At 56.1% G+C, this 22106-nt stretch overlaps 1 protein-coding gene and 1 long non-coding RNA gene across 2 annotated transcripts; one reads left to right on the forward strand and one right to left on the reverse strand.

Annotated features, from left to right (window-relative positions):
- Nucleotides 1-572: 572 nt before the first annotated feature.
- On the forward strand, nt 573-10317 carry CEACAM16 (CEA cell adhesion molecule 16, tectorial membrane component). Its single transcript, XM_057314299.1, has 6 exons — nt 573-651; nt 2327-2497; nt 3650-3994; nt 4311-4586; nt 5561-5839; nt 7983-10317. The coding sequence occupies exons 2-6, from the start codon at nt 2461-2463 to the stop codon at nt 8336-8338; spliced, it is 1293 nt and encodes a 430-aa protein (XP_057170282.1). The 5' UTR covers nt 573-651; nt 2327-2460; the 3' UTR covers nt 8339-10317.
- An 844-nt stretch (nt 10318-11161) lies between these two features.
- Nucleotides 11162-18636, reverse strand: LOC130544102 (uncharacterized). Its single transcript, XR_008960089.1, has 2 exons — nt 18519-18636; nt 11162-13603 (listed from the first exon to the last, which is right to left on the reverse strand). It is a non-coding gene; the product is annotated as an uncharacterized LOC130544102 (long non-coding RNA).
- Nucleotides 18637-22106: the final 3470 nt, after the last annotated feature.

Genomic DNA, 22106 nt, shown 5'->3' on the forward strand with positions numbered 1-22106 from the left:
CCAGGAGGGCTTCCTGGAGGAGGAGTCGGTCAGGTAATGGAATAGAACAGAGGGAAGCAGGGATCTGCTGGGTGGAGAGGGCATAAGTGAGACAGAGTATCTGGGGCACAGAGTTCCCGGCAGGAAGGGGTATCCATGAGGCTGGTCAAGCCGGCGGGGGCTCGGCGAGGCAGGGCCTCGTGGGCCGCACCAAGGAGCTGGGCTTTCTGCTGAGGGCACTGGGGAGTCATGGCAGGTTCTGAGCACCGTGGAAAGAGGGAGGGGGAGGCCAGGGACCTGGGAGAACTGGGGGAGGGAAACCAGACAGAAGGCAGGGGGATGCCTGGAGCGGGGCAGGCAGGACAGGGAGGGAGAGAAGCACGTATGAAAGAGAGATGTAAGAGCGGGTATCACTGGGTGTGGTGTGCGGGGGAGGGGAGCGGAAGCGTCAGGGACACAGTCCTGGGTCTCTGTGTCCCAATGCCAGGTGGATGGTGGCGCCATCCCTGATAAAAGGAGGAGGAGCAGATCTGGGGGAAGATGCCAAGGTCAGTTAGGGACAAGGTGAGTGAGCGGAGCCCAGGGACGTCTGGGGGGAGGCATCCTGAGTGACTCCGGGACGCAGTCCCAGGGCTCAGAGGAGAGGCCTGGGTCAGGACAGAGAAGGATGAGGTGAGGTTGCAGACGGGGTGGGAGGAACAGGAGGCGCCAGGGCACCCACACCTCCCGCCACCCCCCCCATCAGAGCCCCACCCTGCAAGGGGAGCTCAGGACACGGGGCAAGCTGGGAGGCGCAAACCAGGACGGGTAAGCCGCAGATACGGCTCCTGCCTGGACACAGGCCGCTGGGGCCTGAGAAGGACCGGGACCCAGACACCATCAAGACATGAATGGGAACACATCTGTCAAAAACACTCTTCCCCCAGACCCCCCATGGCCTCTGCCAGCTCATCTTTCCAGAGACACCGTCCCTGATCCCCTCCCCCACCTCCAATTCAAGTCACAAACCCCCTTCCTGGCTTTATTTTTCCCCAACTACACTTAGGTCCATCTGATATGGAATAGAGTTTATATTTTATTTTTTTTTTATATTTTATTTATTTATTTGAGAGCATAAGCAAGGGGAACAGCAGGCGGAGGGAGAGGGAGAAGCAGGCTCTCCGCCCAGCGGGGACCCCAATGCGGGGCTCGATCCCAGGACCCTGGGATCATGACCTGAGCTGAAGGCAGGGGCTTAACGACTGAGCCTCCCAGGTGCCCCAGAGTTTGTATTTAATTTGTTTACCCCACGAACGTCAGCCCCACAAGGGCAGGGACTTTATCTATTAGCACCTAGAACAGGGCCTGGCAAACAGTCGAGATGCTTATTCAATATTGGTTGAATAAAACAGCCCTACGAGGTGGGTACCGTCATCGTTCCCATTTCTCAGATGAGGACACTGAGGCCCAACGGGCTCCATAACTTGCCCAGGGTCGTGGAGGTAGGGGACAGTGGACTAAGTCCAGGGCCTTCCCCGTTAATAACAGTCACGCCAAGCACACGTCGTGTGTGGGCCCCATCCTGCCAGGTGCTGGCCATCGCATTAACCGCTCTCGACAAACCGGAGCAGGGTCTATGCTCAGCCCTGCTTCTCAGAGCACCAAATGGAGACTCAGCAAGGGGCTGCCTCCAGCCCCACTTCGGGTAAGTGCAGAGCCAAGGTCAAAACCGGGCTCTCTCTGGCCCCAAGCTCTCCACATGCACCACTCGACAGACAGGGAAAACAAGGCCGAGGAAGGGAAGAGAGAATGTGGGTTTCTCAGCCCAGTACCGGAGGCCAGTAGAGAGCAGAGCCCTAAAGAAAATGTGCAGCCACCCTGCCATCCTTCCCCCTGGGTGGCCTTAGAGACAGAGCAGGGTTCAAATTCCCTCTCCCTGCAGGAACCTGGGCAAGTCAGAACCTGTGCCTCAGTTTCCCTTTCTGCAAACGGGGGTTCTAACAGTGCCCACCTCACAGGACCTCCCCCGAGAGGACAGCTGAAGGTCTCCCACAGCGCAGAGGCTGGGACATGACAGCCACTGCTGATGGGTTTCATCCCTCAGTGACCCCCGAGTTCACCAGGGAGGCTGAGGCCTGGGCCCCGGGTAAGAAGGGCCCTAAAATCTGCCCCCCGGGGCCTCAGCCTCCTCCTCCCCGGCGACCTGGTTCTTCCGCAGGTACCAAACCGGGGCCCTTGGCACAAAGAAGTTTAGGCAGCGCCCCAGGAGGCCGGGCCGGGTCGTGGCCCCTGGCCCGTGCCTGCCACACCCGCTCTGGTACCCACACGGGGCCCCAGATCCTCGGTGACTCGATCCCTCCAAATTCAGGTGATCTCCCCCGGCTCCAAATCACCGAACCCTCCCAGGTCCCGCACCAGACGGAGCCAGGTCCCCACCAGGAAGGGCCCCGGAGCACTGGGACACCAACACCGCTGCCTTTGAGACCAGGTTGGGGGCGAAAGATGGCGCTGGCCGGGTGCAGTTGGCTCCTCCTCAGTGGTGAGCGAGAACGGCGCCCCCCACGACCTCAGCCCCCCGATGGCCTCAGGGAAGGGCGGGGACCCCGGCCCGGGAGAGGGCAGGTGGGAGCCAGGGGTCCGGCAGGCTGGGTAGGGAGGGCATCGCTTGCTCCTCCGGGAGGCACCGGCGTGGGGCTGGCCGGGGACGGTCGCCTAGACGGGTTTGCGGGCGGACCTCCGAGATTTCTAAGATCGGGGCATCGGCTAAGGCAGAGGAGCCACTGAACCTCCTTCACTCGCGTGGCAAAGCCTCAGGGAGCCATGGAAGCTTGGCCAGCAGTTCTGCCTCTCCCTGAGGACGTGGCTTTGGGCAGCCGGTCACCTTCCCTTTCTCGGCCTGTTTCTGCATCTATGAAATGGGCTAAGCTCATGGGGTCATCTGAAGGTCAGAATAAGCAGCATTGGCTACCCCTGACCGTGCCCCTGGAGCTGTTCTCAAGGTTTCCGTGTGTGAACAACCACACTAGACAGGAGGCCCACTCATGACCCCCACTTCATCGACGAGAGACCTGAGTCTCAGAGAGGGGAGGCCACTGGCTGGGGTCACACAGCTAGTAGTGCAGGGCTGAGGACTAGACCCAGAGCCCTCACCCCTAACCATCAGCCTGGAAAGTACCAGAAACCAGACAGAGCCACCCATTCCAGGCAACCAACCGCACACAATTCAAACCCAAGCAGCCCTGACCAGCTAGTCGGGTTTGGGGCTTATCTCCCAGGGCGGAAAGGAAAAGGGTGGAGTCATTCATCACACCCCTACTTTCTGCTGTGGTCAGACCTGGAGAGGCGGAGGAAGAGCACTGGACTGAGAGCCGGGGCCTGGGAGCTAGACGGGCTCGCCCGATGGTGTAAAGCCTCTGTTTGGTGACTCTCGCCCCGGGAAAACCCTCAGTGCCCCATGAAATCTAACAGTCTTGCGGGCTAAGGACGTGCTACGTGCCAGATCCTTGGCACAGCCCATCAAATTCAATCCTCAGGCCTACTCCAGGACTGAGACCCTACGGCTGGCTAGCATGTACTGAGCACTTACTGTGTACCAGGAACCCATGGGCTGGGAGCCCATGTCTCCTCCTTCGTTGAAGGGGGGCTGTGGTCAAGCCGGCCTCGTCCGACCCCTCTGGCTCCTTTTCCTCAGCCACTTTCCTGAGTGTGGGGGCCGAGATCTCTATCACCCCCGAGCCTGCCCAGCCAGCCGAGGGGGACAACGTCACACTGGCTGTCCACGGGCTTCTGGGGGAGCTGCTTGCCTACAACTGGTACGCGGGGCCCACTCTCAGCCTGACTTACCTGGTGGCCAGCTACATCATAAGCACGGGCGACGAGATCCCCGGCCCCAAGCACACGGGGCGGGAGGCCGTGCGCCCTGACGGCGGCCTGGACATCCAGGGCGTCCTGCCCAGGCACTCGGGCACCTACATCCTGCAGACTCTCAACAGACAGCTGCAGACGGAGGTGGGCTACGGACACTTGCAGGTCTATGGTGAGACACACACCCCCCCCGCCCCGGACTCCCCTCTGCCGCAGCCAGCCTTCCCATGTCCTTTCCAATCCCTCTTAAAAAAAAAAAAAAAGTAAAAATGTAAAACCATAAAAAAAAAGACAAAAATAACATTAAAATGCTCACCTCCTTCAGGATGGCTTCCAGGACTACACCTGCCTCCTATCCCATTCTTTGCCCTTCAGCTGGGGGTACAGGGACACCACCAGGATCCAGCCACGCCCCTGGCCTGGGGAGGGGGGTGGCCAGGGGAGCAGGCAGTGCCCGGCCCCCTCCCCCTCTGTCTCTCGCCCCACAGAGATCCTGGCCCAGCCTGTGGTCATGGCGAACAACACGGCACTGGTGGAGCGCCGAGACACCCTACACCTGATGTGCAGCAGCCCCAGCCCCGCCGAGGTCCGCTGGTTCTTCAACGGCGAAGCCCTGCCCATAGCCATCCGCCTCGGCCAGTCCCCCGACGGCCGGGTACTGACCCGGCATGGCGTCCGCAGGGAGGAGGCTGGAGCCTACCAGTGCGAGGTCTGGAACCCGGTCAGTGTCAGCCGCAGCGAGCCCATCAACCTGACCGTGTACTGTGAGTCCTCCTGGATCCCCTAGACATACCCAGTGCCCAAACCTCATAGATGGGTAAACTGAGGCCAGGAGAGGGCACCCGAGGGCACACAGTGAGTCAGGAGGTGAGCGGGGGGCGGGGGGGTTAGGAGCCAGGGATCCCTCTTAAAATGCACTCGCCCCATCTCGCTAAGGACTAAAAACCACCTGAGGACTAAGCCTTCAGTCTGAAGCATTACTTGCAGGAAGGGACACAGGGCTGGTGGGTTTTGAAAGGGAGGCGGGAAGTGAGTGGTGGGTGGGAGGGGAGACTAAAAAAATGTAACCAAAGCACGGAGTCATTCCAGGGGCAGCAGATACGCAGTGTGGAATCCGGGGCAAGTAAATCACAGAGGTACACAAGGGCCGCTGCCGTAGAAAAACTTAGAGCCTAGAATCCTCCAACCAGGTAATTCTGGATTTAAGCAGCACTGAATTCCAGACTCTGAGAATCCTAGAAACTCTAGAAGCAGAGATTCTTAGAATCTTAGAGTCGAATTCTAAAATCTTAGAGCCACCTGATCCTAGAATGTTAGAAACCTAGATTTCTAGACTCTTAGAACCCTAGCACCTAGAAGCATTGACTAGAAGCACTGACTCCCGGAGCCCTAGAATTCTAGACTCTTAGAATGGCTTACGAGAAACCGATAGTCTGGTCTTCTTCTTCTTTTTTTTTTTTTTAATGGGGCCATAGATTTCGAAAATATCTTGAAATTTTGTCTGGCCCCACGTCCTCTTTTTACAGAAGAGAAAACAGATCCCCTGAAAGGGGAAAGTGATTCTCGAGATCCTAGGGCAAGTTAGAGATCTGTGTGGGATCCGAAAAGACCAGAGCTTTCTCCCTCCGCTAGGCGCTCGCCCTCCCAGGGGCCCAGCCTGGTGGAGAGGAAGCCAGGGTGCCCACCTCTATGCCCCTGTCCCTCCACTGCCCCGTCTCTCTCCCTCCTGCCCCCGCAGTTGGCCCGGAACGCGTGGCCATCCTCCAGGACTCCACCACCCGCACGGGCTGTACCATCAAGCTTGACTTCAACACGTCCCTCACCTTGTGGTGCGTGTCCCAGTCCTGCCCGGAGCCCGAGTACATGTGGGTCTTCAATGGGCGGGCCCTCAAGAACGGGCGAGACCACCTCAACATCAGCAGCATGACCGCGGCCCAGGAGGGCACATACACGTGTATTGCTAAAAACCCCAAGACCCTGCTTTCCGGATCTGCCTCAGTGGTGGTCAAGCTCTCCGGTGAGTCACCCACAGCCTGACCGCCACCCCCTCCCCACGGAGGCCCGGGTGGACCGCGTAAGGTTTGGCCACTGCTCCAACAGTTAGGGCACCCTTCGCCCAGCAGATAACGGGAAAGTAAGAGAGTCTCCACCCATTCTTTGGCCAAGTGACAAAGTGGCGTGTCGGGGGGACTCCCTCTTCGTTCGGGTGACAGAAGGAGACAGCCCATACCTTGTCACCTGGAAAACGAACGAGGAATCAGACCCTTCCTTGAGGGGTGGCAAAGTGAGAAAGGGGCCACCCGTCCGCACCGTGCATGGGGCAGAGCGGGGACACATTCAGACGTCCCTTCCTGCACGTGTCCCTATTCTAAATTCAGCCCACACAGCTGCGGAGGGCGCGGCCCAGTCCCTGCACGCGGACAGCCGAGCCACCACGCAGCCTGCTAGATGATGCGGTTCTCTGGCCCAGATGACTGTGTGTGCAAACACACACACACACACACACACACACACATGGAAAATCACAGCCAGTTGTTGGCAAGTGGAAAAACACAGCCAGGGAGGCATTGTCTTGCCTCTGTCCTCAAACAACCTGGGGGCTCGGGGCAGCGCAGACACAGCTGGTGTTTTGAGAGCTATCAGGATCCTCAGGGGATACTTTCTCATCCCCTGGGGGGGAGTGGCTTTGAACATGAAGGCCTGGTTGATTCTGCCTTGGTTCCTTCCCAAGTGGCCACCATCCCCCAGGGACAGTGGGAACCGTCCTTCCCTCCCTCCCTCCCCCCTCCCACCTCCTAACAGGCTGGGTCTCATCCAAAGGGTGGATACTCTTTCACCCAAAGCAGAAATGGCATCCCCAGAGGTAAGTGTACCTCCTGCGCCCCCCCCGGGGGCCTTGGCAGCTGGTCTTGGCAAGAGACAGGGGGTATACCAGATGACCTCAGGTGCTGCCCCAAGCCCTGCCTGTGCGGGCCAAGATGGGGGGTGTCCAAGTGTGCAGGTATGTGCAGGGAGCGGGTACAGTGCCCCCAAGGGCCTCCTGAATGGTCAGCAACCCTGTGGCAGGTGCCAGGGAGAGACAGAAGAAAGGGAAACACCCCCCTGCTCCCATGGAGGGGGGACTCTGATCTGATGGAGGAGATGTGGTCTCTGCTCTTGGAGAGTTGATCCCAGAATAGGGAAGCAGGGCTTCCTTACTCAAGTCGCTGCCAGTCAGAGAGAAGAGGCAACGCCTCACACTCCATGGGTTTCAAGTAGTGATGGAGGAGACATGATACCCACCCTCGATGAGCTTCCAGTCAGATGGAGGAGACAGTCCACACTTGGGGACATTTTGTAGTCTGATGGGAGAAATGTGGTCTTGAGGAGACATGGTCCTTTTTTTTTTTTTAAATTCCTAGTCTGATGGGGGAGACACAGTTCCCACCTCTGGGTTACTCCCAATCTGATGGGGGAGTACAAATCCCCCACTTTCTAGGAATTTCCAGTCTGATGGGATAGACATGCCCCCCATCCAACTTCTGGGGTCCCCAGGCTGATTGGAGAGACCCAGCCCAATAATCTGGAATTTCAAATCTGATGGAAGAGACATGGCCTCCCACCCTCTGGAAACTTTCAATTTGATAAGAAATTATTGCCCCCACATCCTGAGGTCTCTCGGTTTGACAGAAGAGATACAGCCTGGGGTGCACAACTCCCAACTATCTGATGAGATATTCTGAGAATTTCCAGTCTGATGGAGGAGATATGCCCCCCCACACACCGTATTCTAGAATTTCCAATCTGATAGGGGAGACATGGCCCCTATATTTGGAGAATTTTCCATCTGATGGAGGAGACATGGTTTGACTCTCTAGGGCCTTCTAGTTAAATGGGAGAAATATCCCCCAAGGGCTGGAAATTCCTAGTCTAATGGGGGGGGAGACAGCCCCCAGTCTCTGGGGGAAGACATAGCTCCCTGGCAGGCATTGTCCGGACCCAAAACCCACCTCCATTACCACCCAAGTCAGCTCCTTCCTCTGTCTCCTTCCCAGCACCCCACCCAGGAAGCGCCCGCCAGTTGTGGGGAGGCATGGATGAGCCGGCTGAGGGGGGAGGGGGACGCTAGGCCCCTGCAGGCCTAGCTGAGCCCGCCTCCCCCCCCCCCACTCTTTCCCCAGCGGCAGCGGTTGTCATGACAATCGTGCCTGTGCCGACCAAGCCGATGGAGGGCCAGGACGTGACACTGACCGTCCAGGGCTACCCCAAGGACCTGCTGGTCTATGCCTGGTACCGCGGGCCTGCCTCGGAGCCCAACAGGCTGCTCAGCCAGCTGCCGTCGGGGAACTGGATTGCAGGCCCCGCGCACACAGGCCGGGAAGCGGCCTTCGCCAACTGCTCGCTGCTGGTACAGAAGCTGAACCTCACGGACGCCGGCCGCTACACGCTCAAGACCATCACGTTGCAGGGCAAGACGGAGACGCTCGACGTGGAGCTGCAGGTGGCCAGTAAGTGCGCCAGAGGGGGCAGATGGTGAATCTTTTCAGACAGGGGCTCCCAAAAGGGGACTTTGCCTCCTTCATAGACCGGGAAACAGATCAAGTCGGAAATGCCTCCCCATCAGGCTGGAGGAAGGGGCTTTGTCTCCTCCCTCTGACTGGGGGATCTCCTAATGGAGTTCTTTCCTCTTCTGTCCAACTGATGACCTAGACTAGGGGTAGACAGGCCTCCTGCGTCAGACTGAAGGCCACTACGGGGGGCTTCCATGCCTTCTCTCTCATACAAGAGGTTCACCAGACTGAAGGTTTTCAAAGAAGAGACATAGTCTGAGGGTAGGACATCCTTTTTCCCGGCAGATGGGTAGACTCCAAAACACAGGAGATACTGCCTCTGCTACTATGTTGGGGAAATGGGCAAATGATGGGAGTTACCTCCCCCATCAGACTAGATGTATAGGATGAGGGTAGATCATACCTCCCTCTTTAGACTGGGAGATCCTAGACAATTGGGACTGTGTTTCATCCTTTGCATTACAGTAAGAATGAGGACTGAATTTCTACCATCAGCAGGTGGAATTTTTCTCTCAAAGTGAAATCCTCCATTAGGATAGAGGCTTCTAGTTGGGGGGAATTGTGTCTCCTCCCTCAGACTAGGCATTTCCAGTGTTCAGGAACAATGTCTCTCCCATCAGCCTGCGAATTCCCAGATGTTGAAGACCATGTCTTGCCCATCAGAGTAGGGACTCCCAGAGTCAGCCTCCATCCATCAGACTGGGAGCTCTCAGAGGCAGGAAACATGTCTCCTCCATCAGACTGGGAGCTCCCAGAATCAGGGACCAGGTCTCCTCTATCAGACTGGAAGCTCCCAGAGTTAAAGTCCATGTCTCCTCCATCAGACTGGGAGCTCCCAGAGTCAGGGACCATGTCTCCTCCATCAGACTGGGAGCTCCCAGAGTCAGGGACCATGTCTCCTCCATCAGACTGGGAGCTCCCAGAGTTAAGGACCATGTCTCCTCCATCAGACTGGGAGCTCCCAGAGTCAAGGACCATGTCTCCTCTATCAGACTGGGAGCTCCCAGAGTCAGGGACCAGGTCTCTGCCATCAGACTGGGGGTTCCAAGAGTCAGGGGCCAGGTCTCCTCCATCAGACTGGGAGCTCCCAGAGTTAGGGACCGTATCTCCCACATCAGACCAGGAGCTTCCAGAATCAGGGACCACGTCAACCCCCATCAGATTAGGCATCCCTGGAGGTCCAAGAGGCCAAGTCCCTGAGGCAGGTTTCATCCCATTAGACCAGGAGCTCTCAGACACTGGGAACTAGGTCACTTTCCAGGCTGGAGTCTCACCTCCCCCATCAGACCAGGTACTTTTGGAAGCCCTGAGTCAGGGATGGCATCTCCCAGCTCAGACAGGAAGCTTCCAGGATCAGGAAATCAATCACTGCCAGGTATCCCCTAGACACCCTCCTTCATCAAACCCTGGTCTCAGGTCAGTGCTGGAGATAGAATGCTTTTCAATGGCAGCCGGCCACCTCCCCCACAAAGGCCCAGGATTCCTTTTCACTCTGTCTCTCTTCTCACAGTCAACCTCCCTCCCCTGCATGAGGACCAACGCCACCTTCCTGAACCTGAACCTGGCACAGGCTGAGCGTGGGGTGGGGGTGGGGGGGACAGTGGGAGGCTGGGAGTGGGCAGGGAAGCAGGAGGGGTGGGGGCACTGGGACCTGGTCCTCTAACTCCCTGACAGCCTCTTCCACCCTTTTCCCCCATCCCCCCCTCAGCCCTGGAGTAGCAGCACAGCTGTGGCCGTGGGGACCTTGGAGAGAAGAGCTCTTCAGACCCTCCATGCCCCCCCATCTCCTCCCCCTGGCTGGAGGACCACTTGCTCCCAGTGAGGATGCCGGACTGACCGTGATTGGCCGTTCTCCTGCTTCCACACTAGAGTTAGAACTGACAGGGCCCTACTCTTTCACCGAGGTGTCGGAGAGCCACAGAGGCCATAAATGTCCTGGTTAACACATGCACGTGTCAGCCTCTCCTTCTATGACCGCCAACCCTGCCATTTCCTGGTGGCCACACTCACCTCCTTCCCTACCCGGGGTTATTCTCAGTTTAGGTGCATGCGTGACAGGGATGCCTAAATGACAAAGAGACAAGTCCCTCCCCAGGTTATATCTGATGGTCCTTCTTCCCAGTGGGCCAAAGACTGCCCCTCTCTGGGACACCAAACAGAGCTGGGTTCTGTAGGACATGGCCCTCCCCTTTACTGCACCTCACTCCATCTGGGCCCTAAAGCAAGTCTGCTCATGCCAGGACAGGCAATGACCAAATTTCCCATGAAGGGTTCCTTCTATTTAACCAAAGATGCTCCCTTGTGTCCTCCATTGTCCTGGGATTTTCCCCCACCCCATGTCACTCTCAAACGTCACCTGCACAACCCTAAAAATATCTCCCTCCCCTTCTAAATGCAAATGGGGTAGTGTGAGGGTGATGGGTGAGACTGGGGAACTGGGAGCCAGAGAAAGCATGTCTTCTAACTTCTGTCACTACTAGGACCTGTGCCACAGGCCCCACTCAGCCAAGATGGTCCACTAGAGACAGACTCTTGGTGTTGGTCAGAAGTGGTGATCACAGACTTGGCTTGGGGTAGAAAGAGATGTCTGGGCAGGGATAGAAAGGCCTAGTAGAGATATTTCCTAGAAACTTTCAAGACAGAGCCTTTCTGAGGATGGCCACGTTGAGATGGGATGGTGGGTGGAAAGAGCCCCAGAATAGGGTTATGAAATCTGGATCATGATTTGCCTTGGATTCATTAGACCCTCAGTTTGAACATTGGCAAAAGGGTGTGGGCTTAGGGCAGACTAGAATTTTTCAAACCACTTTATTAGCCTTGGAGCCCTTCAAATGCAAGCTTACATGGTAGGTCAATATATTATTTGAAATAGTAATGCAAGAAAAGTAGATATCAAATCAAAAGCTACAGCCCTCTCTCCCCCAAAGTTTATACACAGTAGAAAAAAATTCCCCAAATGTAAATTAAATAAACCTTGGATTACAGAGGCAATTACAATGTAAAATACCAACCAGAATCAAATGCCAGTGAAAACGCTAGATCTAGAAACCTGAGGGATATGGCCAAAGCCACACTTGGAGGGGGAATGATAGCCTTAAAGGCTTAAATGCAACGGGAATACTAAAAAGAGCTTGAAGATGAACAAAATAAGCTTTCCACTCAAGAAACTAGAAAACGTTCACAAAATACACCAAAGAACAAAGGTAAAGAATGTAAAAAGGTAAAAAGCGGAAATGGATGAAATACAAAACAGTTAGTCAATAAAACCTAAAGCTGCTTCCTTGAAACTGCTGATGGACTAGACAAACTTTTTGCAAGTGTGGCAAGAGACAGAGACTAATATCTAAATATCTAATATCTAAAATAAAAGAGGGGCACCTGGCTGGCTCAGTGGGTAAAGCATGGGGCTCTTGATCTCGGGTTTGTAAGTTCAAGCCCCACATTGGGTGTAGAGATTACTTAAAAATCGTAAAAATTAAAAAGAGAGAAACTGGTCTGGTTGCAATAGAAGGTCAGTTCCTGGTTAGATGAACAATAAAGATACACCTCGAGGGAAGAGAGTGTGGGATACCTGTGAATAGCTCCCCAGCAGCCACTCAGCCTCCCTCTTTCGCTGTGGCAGGCACTGCCTCCCCTAAAAGTAGCTGAAACTGTCAGGTACTCACTTTCCCAGACGGCTTTGCAGCTGCAGGTGGCCATGTGACCAAATTCTGGCCAATGAAGGAAGGAGAGAGTGGAAAGTCCCGCCCACTGCTTCCACCCTACCTGAGGGAGGCGCTAGGCGAGCTCCACGGAGTTGGAAAGCTATTACCTGAATCAGTGGTCTCTAGTGTGAGGTTTCCAGGAAGGGCAGAGGGATTTGAGCCCAGACTCCCAACCCCAATATCATCTAGCCCCCAAAATGGGCAATGGCGCCCACATTCTCCCCCCTCCACCAAGTTCACATAAGATTCGGAGACATATGAGGGTCAGAGCCTAGGTATATCAGTTAGAATTTCTCTTCAGTGGCAAGTAAAAGACTGGACATAAGACAAACAGAGAAGATCAAAATATAAGATGAAAGAGAAAGTGGGATGGGTAAGAGAAGCCTACGTGGACAGAAGACTATTTCTCTCTCACATGAAAAGTGCCCAGAAGCAGATTGTTCAGAACTGGAATCAGGACTCCGTGGTGTCCTTAGAGACACGGCTCCCCCTGCGTGTCTGCCCCATCATTCTCAACTTGGGGTTTCCATTCTCTTGGTCTCCTCATGGCCCAAGATGGCTGCTGGAGCTCCCTCGTCAGTGTTCCAGGCAGGAGGCAGAAAGAAGGGGACAAAAGGCAAACACAACGCCACACAGGTTATAGCTGGCACCCCTTTTAAGGAAACTTCCCCAAAGTCCCATCCTACAACTTCCACTCACATCTGATTGGCCAGTGCTTAGTTACATGGCCACCCTAGCTGCAAGGGAGGCTGGGACGTGTAGTCGTTTGCCTGGGTCTATGGCTGCCCGTAAACAACCTCTCAGGGTCCTGATTTCAAGGAAGAGAGGAAGACTGGATCCCGAGTGGGCAGCTGGCAGCCTCTGGAACTCCCACTTCCCCAGCTGGACAAAATGACCTTTCTCATCTAAGCCCAAAGGGAGATCACCACAGCCACGCGAGCCAGGGTTTGGGAAAGACAGTGGCTGTGTTCAGTTGGGGGTTGCTTTGTGCAATGCAGAATGAGGCCAGCGGGAGGGACGGAGTGGAGGGAGCCAAGGAGGAGGCAGTTCAGGTTTCTAGGTCAGTCGGATCCCATATCCTCAGGGTGTGGAGGCTCAGATGTCCCCAGGAGCAAAGCTCCCATCTCTCTAGGCATCGCTGGGCTCCTGAACTGAATCCTTCTGTCGATCCAATCCCCTTCTGTGAACACTCCAGGAAAGAACAGGAACCACGAAGTAAGACTAGCTCCTCTGTCTTGAGCATGGGTTGTCTTTTTGCATACACGTTCTCAATGAATTTCTACAACAACCCTTTTGAGTCGTCATATTGCCAGTTCCTCCATGTTACAGAGGAGGAAACTGAGGCACGGCTTAAAAACCTTGCTCTGGGTCCCACAGTTCCCAAGGCTGCTGGGTGGAGGAGCTGGCTGGTAAGTCCCCTTCATTCCTCAGCAGGGCGGGCTGGTCAAGGGCACAGGCTCAGAGCCCAGAGGGAGCTGCGTTGGCCGCTTTTAGCTGTGGGGCTTGGGGCACGTTGCTTTTTCTCACCTGTAAAACAGAAAAGAGAAACAGTGCCCACTCCTAGAGTCATTGAAGAGTCACTACGAGTAAAGGCGCTAGTGCAGGCAGATGGAAAAGTCAAAAATAAGATTTTTCGGGGCGCCTAGGTGGCTCAGTCGGTTAAGCGTCCGCCTTCGGCTCAGGTCACGATCCCAGGGTCGTAGGATCGAGCCCCGCATCGGGCTCCCTGCTCAGTGATTTTTCTGTGATGTCTTCTTCTTGGGGGGACTCCATCAATCCTACTGCATGGGTTCGCCTCACTTGATGCAGCACATAATGTTCTTGAAAATGGTAATCACCGAAGATGACTTCCCAGAAAAAATAATAAATGTGTGTGAGCTTCTAGAATCATGATGCTAATCATCACTGGCTCGGGGGTAACGTGCTCTTAGCACAGACTTTCTGACTTGCTCCTTTGAAATGAGGCCACATTATAATGAGAAATACACATCCCAGGGGCACCTGGCTGGCACAGTCAGTTAAGCGTCCGACTCTTGGTTTTGACTCAGGTGGTGATCTCAGGGTCGTGAGATCGAGCCCCACGTGGGGCTCCACGCTCAGTGTGGAGTCTGCTTAGAGTTTATCTCTCCCTCTCCCTGTGACCCTCTACACCCCCCAAAAACATACATCTTTAAAAAAATAAATACACATCCCAGGTCCCTGCCTGGCTCCAGGAAATCTGTGTCTCCAGGGAAGAGACATGAAAGCTGAATTTTTTAAAATAAATAGCGTGGGTGTTTTTTGTCAATTGGGAAGTTAAAGGACCTAGACGCAGGGAGTGTTTGACCAAAAAGAAAAAAAAAGGAAAGAGAGGCACAAAGAGGAGGAGGCAACGTGCCCAAGGCTGCTCAGCCGGGAAGGGGCAGGGCCACAGATTGGCCCAGAGGGGGCAGGAACCAGCCCAGGGTCACACAGAAGGTTTCGGTCTGAAGGCTGAGACCGGGGCTCACGTCTGCCCCAGGAGGTTGAGAGCAGCCCCCCCCCCCACACCTCCCCAGCAAAGCCACAAAGCCTGGACGGTGCCCGGATGGTGCTTGGGTCCCTGGATTCCACTAGCCATGGGTGGGGCCCAGACTCTGCCCTGTCTCTGCCCCCATGCGTCCCCCCTCACCTAAGAGGCCTTTTCTCAAGTAACCTTCTGCAGTGGGGAGGGGAGGGGTGGGGGCAGGAATGACCTTGAGACCAGAACACACAATGGCCCAGTCCCTGCCTGGAGCCCTGCCAGTGAGAGGAAGGAAACCTGCCCTGTTTTTCTCCCCTGGGCTGGAATGTTGATCCAGGATGGAGAGAGAGGAGGGTGAGCAGAGAGAGGAGGAGGGAAGAGAAAGAGGGAGGAGGAGGGAGAAGGAGAGGGAGGAGGGGAGGGAGGAGAGATGAAGAGGGAGATGGATGAGGAGAAGGGTGGGGAGCAGGGGGTCCTGGCACCAGGGTGCCAAGGCCAGACTTTGGGAACCAAGCAGGGAGTCTGCTCAGCTCCAGCCCAGCTGACACACAGTGCAGTCCTGACACACAGGACATCCGAGCACCCTAAGGTTGCGCAGGACCAGGACAGCCAAAGGGTCTCACTCTCTGAGTTCCCACAGTGACCTCCAGAAGCAGGTATCAACCTTCCCATTCCTCAGAAGAGGAAACAGAGGCCCCCAGAGGTGAGGTCACATTTCTGGAATCATCTCCCGTCTGGATCACAGTCCATATCCTTCTCTCCCCTCACTCCACTCTGGCCACACTGGCCACCTGGCTATTGTGTGAATAAACCACACAATTCCTGCCTCAGGGCCTTTGCACTGGCCTTTCCTTCAGCCAAAAAAGTGTTCTTAGCCTAGATACCTGAATCATTCCATTCAGGTCTCTGCTAAAATGTCACCTCCTCACAAGGGCCCCCTGAACCCCCGATGTTGTCCAGCTTTGTCCTCCACAGCATTTATGACACACACACACCCACACACCCAACTTTATATTCTGTGTCTCTTTCTTCACTTGTACACCGTCTTCTCCGCCGGACTGTGAGCTCCGCGAGGCAGGGGTTTTCTCGCTTGTGTTCACTGCAATGTGTCTATCACCTAAATTAGAGTCAGTAGAGCCGGTTCCTTCCAGAGGCTTCAGGGCATTACTCAGCCTACAGGTGGGACCTGAAAGCTCAGAGGAGCTGGGTAGAAAGTTGGCAGGGAAAAGCATTTCAGACAGAGGGCAGAGAATGTGTAAAGCCCAGGAGGCAGGAAACCAGGGTCAAGGCCAATATGGCTTGAGTGGGAGCCCCGGGGTCGGGGGTGGACGGTGCTGGACAGGCTCTGTCTCAGGTTCTAACATGATCCCTCTGGCCACACGTTGGAAGAGACATAAGAGTAGGGAGCCCAGTGAGGAGGTGACAGCAGTGGAGACAAGAGGTGATGGCAGCTGGGCGGAGGGGTGGGGGGGGAGCCAAGGGGATGGGGCTAGAATCGATTTGGAAGGTAGAGCCGACAGCATTTGCTGACAGGACGCGGTGCAGGGAAGACGGAGTCAAGGGGTCTCCCAGCTTTGGGCCTGAGCCGGCGCAGGATGGAGGCTGGAAGGAAGGCTTGGGGTGTTCGAGAGGCCAGGGAAGCAGGAGGCGGACCAGACCCCACGGCACACGGGCTCCGTGAGGGAAGTTGGCACCAGTGTGGACTGCGGTTTTCACCCACCTCGAGGGGCCCCTTATCCTCTCCCCCAACTTCCCCTCCCGCCGGGTGGAGCTGCCCTTGTTTGTTTCCCTCTCTGTCATCCGTTTTATGATGGGGAAGGCTGGTTTTCCCCTAACCCAGCAGACACCTCTTCCTTCTGCCTGTCCCTGACCCTCCCGCCTCGGGAAGCCCCGCGCCGGCCTCCTGAAATGTCCCTGCAGGACAGGGCCCCTGCCACCCGTTCATCCAGCCAGATGGGACTCAAAAGGGGAAGTGGGTCACCCCTAGTCACCCGGCATGTGGTCAGCTCCGGACTTCGGGGTCTTGTCTCCTCGATGCCCCACCACAGCCCTGGGAGGCGGGTGGGGGAGGAACCAGCAATTCTTTCCCCATTTCACATGGGAAAACTGGGGCTCCAAGGGAGGCCTGAGCTCACCCAAGACACTCCACGAATAGGGGAGTTGGAATTGAAAACCCAGCTCCCAACAGCAGGACGGCTCTGTTCTGAGCTCAGAGGAGAAGGCAAGGGGTAAACAGAACCCAGTCCCGTCCTGCCAGGATGCAGCCAGGATACAGACTTATCACAGACGATTGTCAAATCCAGCATTGGTCAGGGCTGAGGTGGGGGAACCCAGGACACGGGGTGGGGAACACCTGGCCCAGCCAGGGGTCACGGAGGGCTTCCAGGAGGAGGTGAGCAGGAGTTAACAGGTGCCAATGTTCCAAGGAGAGGGAACAGCACAGGCAAAGGCCCAGAATTAAGAGGGAAACTTGGGGGGCAGGGCGCCTGGGTGGCTCAGTCGTTAAGCGTCTGCCTTCAGTCCAGGGCATGATCCCAGGGTCCTGGGATCGAGCCCCACATCAGGCTCCCCGCTCCTCTGGGAGCCTGCTTCTTCCTCTCCCACTCCCCCTGCTCATGTTTCCTCTCTCGCTGGCTGTCTCTCTCTCTGTCAAAATAAATACAGAAAATCTTAAAAAAAAAAAAAAAAAAAGAGGGAACCTTGGGGGCTTCTCAATGACCACGTCCCTCCGCTGACCAAGCTCCTGTGACCACCGTCGGCAAACTCTTCAGCCTGGCTCTTATTCGTTCAAACAAACACTCCCTGGGGTGAGTAGTTAGTGTCAGGCCCTATGGGGACATAGCAGTGATTCCAATGGCTCCTCAGGACTGTGATCCTGACCTGGGGCATCAGGGAGGGCCTCCTGCAGGAAGAGGCATCTACCCCACGACCTGAAGGGGTCATAGGAGGGAGGCTGGGAAAGAGGCAGGGAAGGGCGTTCTGGACAGAGGGAACAGCCTGTACAAAGGCCTGACAGTAAGTTCCGAGTAGAACAAGCCGCTCGTGGTTCAGCTGAAGCACAGGATGGTTTGGGAGAGGCTAGAGAGGCCAGCCCTGCGGCCTGTGTGTGGGCTTCCTTCCAAGGCACTGGGGAGCCATGGAAAAGCTGTGAGCGGAAGGACAGGCAGAAAGGTAGATTTGTTAAGTCAGAAAGACCTCCCCGCTTCCACGTGGAGGGTGAACAGAGGGAAGCCACAGAATCACAGGTGGGGTTTTGCAGGGGGGAAGAGACTTGCACCCGGGTCTGAGGGAGGGGATCCAGGACTTGTGAGGGGCACAGCGGTCCTGCAGCGGGGGATGGGAAGCCTGGCCCACAGCCACCACTAGGTGGCGCCAGCACACCACTTAGCCGGGTCTGAGCCCACGAAGGGCCATCTGGCCCAGAGCCCGGCGCAGCCGCCCCAGCGCCGGGGGAGCAAATCTGATGCGGGCCTCGCCTCTCCGTGTGTGGGTCCCGGCTCCCTCCTGCGCCGCAGCTTGCTAACAGCGAGATTGCAAGCACGCAGAGGCCGCTCGGACCCCAGGCCTCCAGGGTAGAGGGAGCTGAGCCCCAAGCGTGCTCTGTCATCACCCGAGAAGCTGAGACCCGAGCACCCTGCCTCGCCTTCCGGAGGGAGGATTCTTACCGCTCCCGCAAGACTGGGGTTGACCTGTCTCCTCTGCCTGATTGGAAACCCATCATCTCACACATCAGAATGGGGCCTCCTTACTTCTCCCAACCGAGAGATACTTGCTCATCCCAGGAACTGGGATTTATCCTCTCTATCCGATTTGGGAAATTCTGCCTCCCTCATCACAGACCTGCTGAGGGCTCCTTATGCCCCCCCCCCGCCGTTGGGTCTCCTTGTTTCCCCCATCCGACAGAGGAAACCTTTGTCTCCTGGTTAGACCAAAGGGGAAGACCCTTCCGCCCTTGCAAACCTTTGCGGGTCCTTCTTCTATCCATGGAAGGAATCGGGCCCAATTTATGGAGAGGGAAACTGAGGCACAAAGCAGCAAAGCAGCACAGCCCCATCGAGCTGCAGATACTCTCTTTCTGCCTTTCCCCACACCTGCCCTCCGCCCTCCCTGCGCCCTGGGTAACTCCCCTGGCACTGGGAGTAGGGGAATTTTGCCCGCAGGCCTCTGGGCTTGCTTGCTTTATCAGCGGTGCCCCATGGCCCGGGGTTAAAGTCCAGAGCTGGGCTTGGGGCTCAGGGCAGGGAGGGAGGGAGGGGCGGTGGCCTGACCCAAGGGGGGGACTCCCCAGAAGGACAAGCCTTCACAGCTGGGGAGGGTAGGGGATGGGCTGGGAGGGTAAGGGAAGGGCAAGGCGGCACCCATGTCCCTGCAAGTGGCGGGGGGGGGGTCAAGTCTCCCCACCCGGGTTGCTGACTGTGTGGCCTTGGACCAGGAAATTTGCAACCTCTGCCAGCCTCAGTTTCCCCAGCTGTGAAAAGGGTATGATACTTCTCTGGGTGGTTGTGAAAGCTCTCTGAGTTCATGCAAAAGAAATCCTAGGGACAGTGGCCTACCACGGCCCTCCACCCCCCCTCTTCTCCAGAAGGTTTCCTTCTAAATCTCTGGAATTGACCCTCTTCACTCCATCTCCCACCTACTCGCCCAACCCAAGCCAACCGCACGGCCGGTCTCCCTGCACAGCCAGAGAGGTCTTCCCAAAATCCGACCCGATCCCAGCTCAGGACCTGCTATGGCTCCCCAGTGCCCTGAGAACACCGACGCTGTACCAAGGCCATAGGCCTACTAGGCAGTGGGTGACCAGACCGCTGTTCACCTCCACACTCCTTTCTGTCTTTCTAAGAGATCCTTGTGCTGTCTCCTCTTTCCAACATTTCCCCCCTGACTTCAGGTCCCTGCTCCGGGAATGTCATCCCTGATATCCAAAATCAGGCCTGCTTCTCCCCTCTGTCCTCATTCTTTGTGCCCCTCCACACAGCTCCCACCGTGGTAGAAGGAACATGTATTAGGGTGCCCCCTTCAAGATAGCCTCTGAGTCCTGCCACTTCTCCCCATCTCAGCTGCCCCCCATCCCGGCCCAGCCACCCTCACCTGTAGCCTGGACTGCTACGATCCCCTCACTTGACTCCCTGCCTCCGTCCTTGCCCCCCACATGCAGCCAAAGTGAAACCACATTCCTCCCCTGCTCGAACCCTCCATGGCTCCCATCTCCCTCTGAGCTTGTAGTGGCCCACCCGATCTCCTCAACACCCCCCCATCTCCCCAAGCTCACGTCCACGCCCCCAGGGCTCACTCTGCTCCAGCCACACTGTCCTCAGCCAGCCAGTGGGAACCGCCTCAGGGCCTCCACACTTGCCGTTCCCTTGGTCTAGGACACTATTCCCCGAGACGCCCACAGCGCGTCTCACCTCCTTCAAGTTTTGCCCAAATAGCACTCCTTCTAGGGGCCTCCCTTGGCCACTCAAGTTAAAAAACACTTTTGTTTAAGGCAGGGGGTGGGGGCAGATGGAGAGGGAGAGAGAATCGCAAGCAGACCCCCCACTGAGCGCAGAGCCCAACGTGGGACTCGATCTCTCGACCCTGAGGTCATGACCTGAGCAAAATCAAGAGTCAGAGGCTTCACCCACTTCACCCAGGCGCCCCCCCCAAACACACCTTAAACCACTCCCCACCCCAGTCCCTTGCCAGCTTCATTTTTCTCCACAGCAAATAGCTGATATTGTCTATACTTTCCCCTCCCGTATCGATAATCTGGCTCGGGGACTGGACTCGACTCCCCGAGGGCCAGCAGCTGATTCCTCGGCTACCAGAGCCGGGCCTGAAATACCTGTTGGCACAGTGGCTGGATCGTATGTGTTTATTTTGAAGAGGTAAACCGCTCCCAAGTTTCCAAGTCCAAAAAGCACAAAATGGAAGTGAGAAGTCATCTCCCCACCATGACCCGGGGCCTGGCCCGCCCCGGCCCTGTTCCCCCTCCCGGTCTGCACGGTTTCCAGTCTCTCGGGTTTCGTTCCAAAGATTGTGCGCAGACGAGAACACCGATGCTCTTATTTCTTCCCCATCCCCTGTTGATGCCAACGGCACACACTTGGAGCCTGCCCTGCATTTTTTTCCTCCAGGAGAACATCTGGAAGGTCCCACAGCTCAGCCCAGGAAGCGCCCGTCTCCACCTTTTTTTTTAATTTATGATTTTCTTTCTTTAATTTTTTTTTCAACCAGCTGCATGGATGGTGACCACGGTGGACGGAGCTTTTGTCACAGTTGTTACATATCAAGAGTGGCACGTCTGGGTGGCTCAGGTCCTGACCCCAGGGTCCTCGGATCGAGCCCCCTGGTCGGGCCCCCTGCTCAGCGGGGATTCTGCTTCTCCCTCTGCTGCTCCCCCTGCTTGTGCTCACTCGCGCACGCGTACGCACACGTTCTCTCTCAAATAAATAATAAATAAAATCCTTTAAAAAAAAGAGAGACAGAGCGAGGGAGAGGCTTGGCTTGGCGGCCAGGAGCTCAGATCCATCCTACCGACCCCGACTCACGTCGCAGCTCGGCCACCAGCACCCTTGCACGCTGCTGGTGGGCGTGCAAACCAGAGCAGCCACCTTGGAAGACGGTTTGCCAATTTCCCCTGGGGTTAGAACATACACTTCCCATATGACCCAGCAATTTCATTCCCGGGTATTTACCCAAGAGACATAGAAACCCACGGTCACACAAAAACCTGTATCCACACGTTTACAGCAGCTCTATTCATGATCGCCAATAACTGGAAACAACCCAAATGTCCTTCCGCAGGTGGATAAATAAGCCAACTGTGCTCCGCCCCGGCAGCGGAATACCCAGCGACAGCAGCGCCGGCAAGCTACCGACACATGACCACGTGCGCGGATCTCCGATGCGTGGAGCCGAGTCAAAGAAGCCAGCTCCAAAGGCAACGTTATTCCACTGATAAAGACATTCTGAAAAAGGCCAAATGATAGGGACCGAGGGGCACCTGGGTGGCTCGGTCATTAAGCACCTGCCTTCAGCCCAGGGCCTGATCCCAGGGTCGTGGGATCGAGCCCCCCATCGGGCTCCTCTGCTGGGAGCCTGCTTCTTCCTCTCCCACTCCCCCTGCTTGTGTTCCCTCTCTTGCTGGCTGTCTCTCTCTCTGTCAAATAAGTAAATAAAATCTTTAAAAAAAAAAATGATAGGGACCGAGAACGGATCCCTGGGTGGTTGCCAGAGGTGGGAGGGGGGAAACGTGCAACCGCAGAAGACCAGCATGAAGGGGTTTTGGTGGGTGATGGAAATCATTTGCAATGTGATTCTGGCGGTGGCGACAGAAAGGCTTATAGAACAGTCCACCGGAAAGAGTGAATTTTACTGCATGCAAATTTTTTAATAATTTTTTATTTGCCAGAGAGAGAGAGAAAGAGCACAAGCAGAGGGAGAAGCAGGCTCCCCACGGGAGCCCGATGTGGGGACTCCATCCCAGGACCCTGAGATCATGACCTGAGCCGAAGGGAGACACTTAACCGACTGAGCCACCCAGGCGTCCCCAATTTTTTAATAACA

This window comes from Ursus arctos, unplaced genomic scaffold (assembly GCF_023065955.2).
Source record: "Ursus arctos isolate Adak ecotype North America unplaced genomic scaffold, UrsArc2.0 scaffold_19, whole genome shotgun sequence".
In the NCBI taxonomy this organism is placed as follows: domain Eukaryota; kingdom Metazoa; phylum Chordata; class Mammalia; order Carnivora; family Ursidae; genus Ursus; species Ursus arctos.

What these genes read in the sequence shown, in the direction of transcription:
- CEACAM16 (XM_057314299.1), top strand. Translation starts at nt 2,461, where the DNA reads ATGGCGCTGGCCGGGTGCAGTTGGCTCCTCCTCAGTG. An exon ending in CAGTTGGCTCCTCCTCAGTG is followed by an intron (nt 2,498 to 3,649) that starts GTGAGCGAGAAC and finishes CCTTTTCCTCAG; the next exon opens with CCACTTTCCTGAGTGTGGGG. An exon ending in AGTGGTGGTCAAGCTCTCCG is followed by an intron (nt 5,840 to 7,982) that starts GTGAGTCACCCA and finishes CTCTTTCCCCAG; the next exon opens with CGGCAGCGGTTGTCATGACA.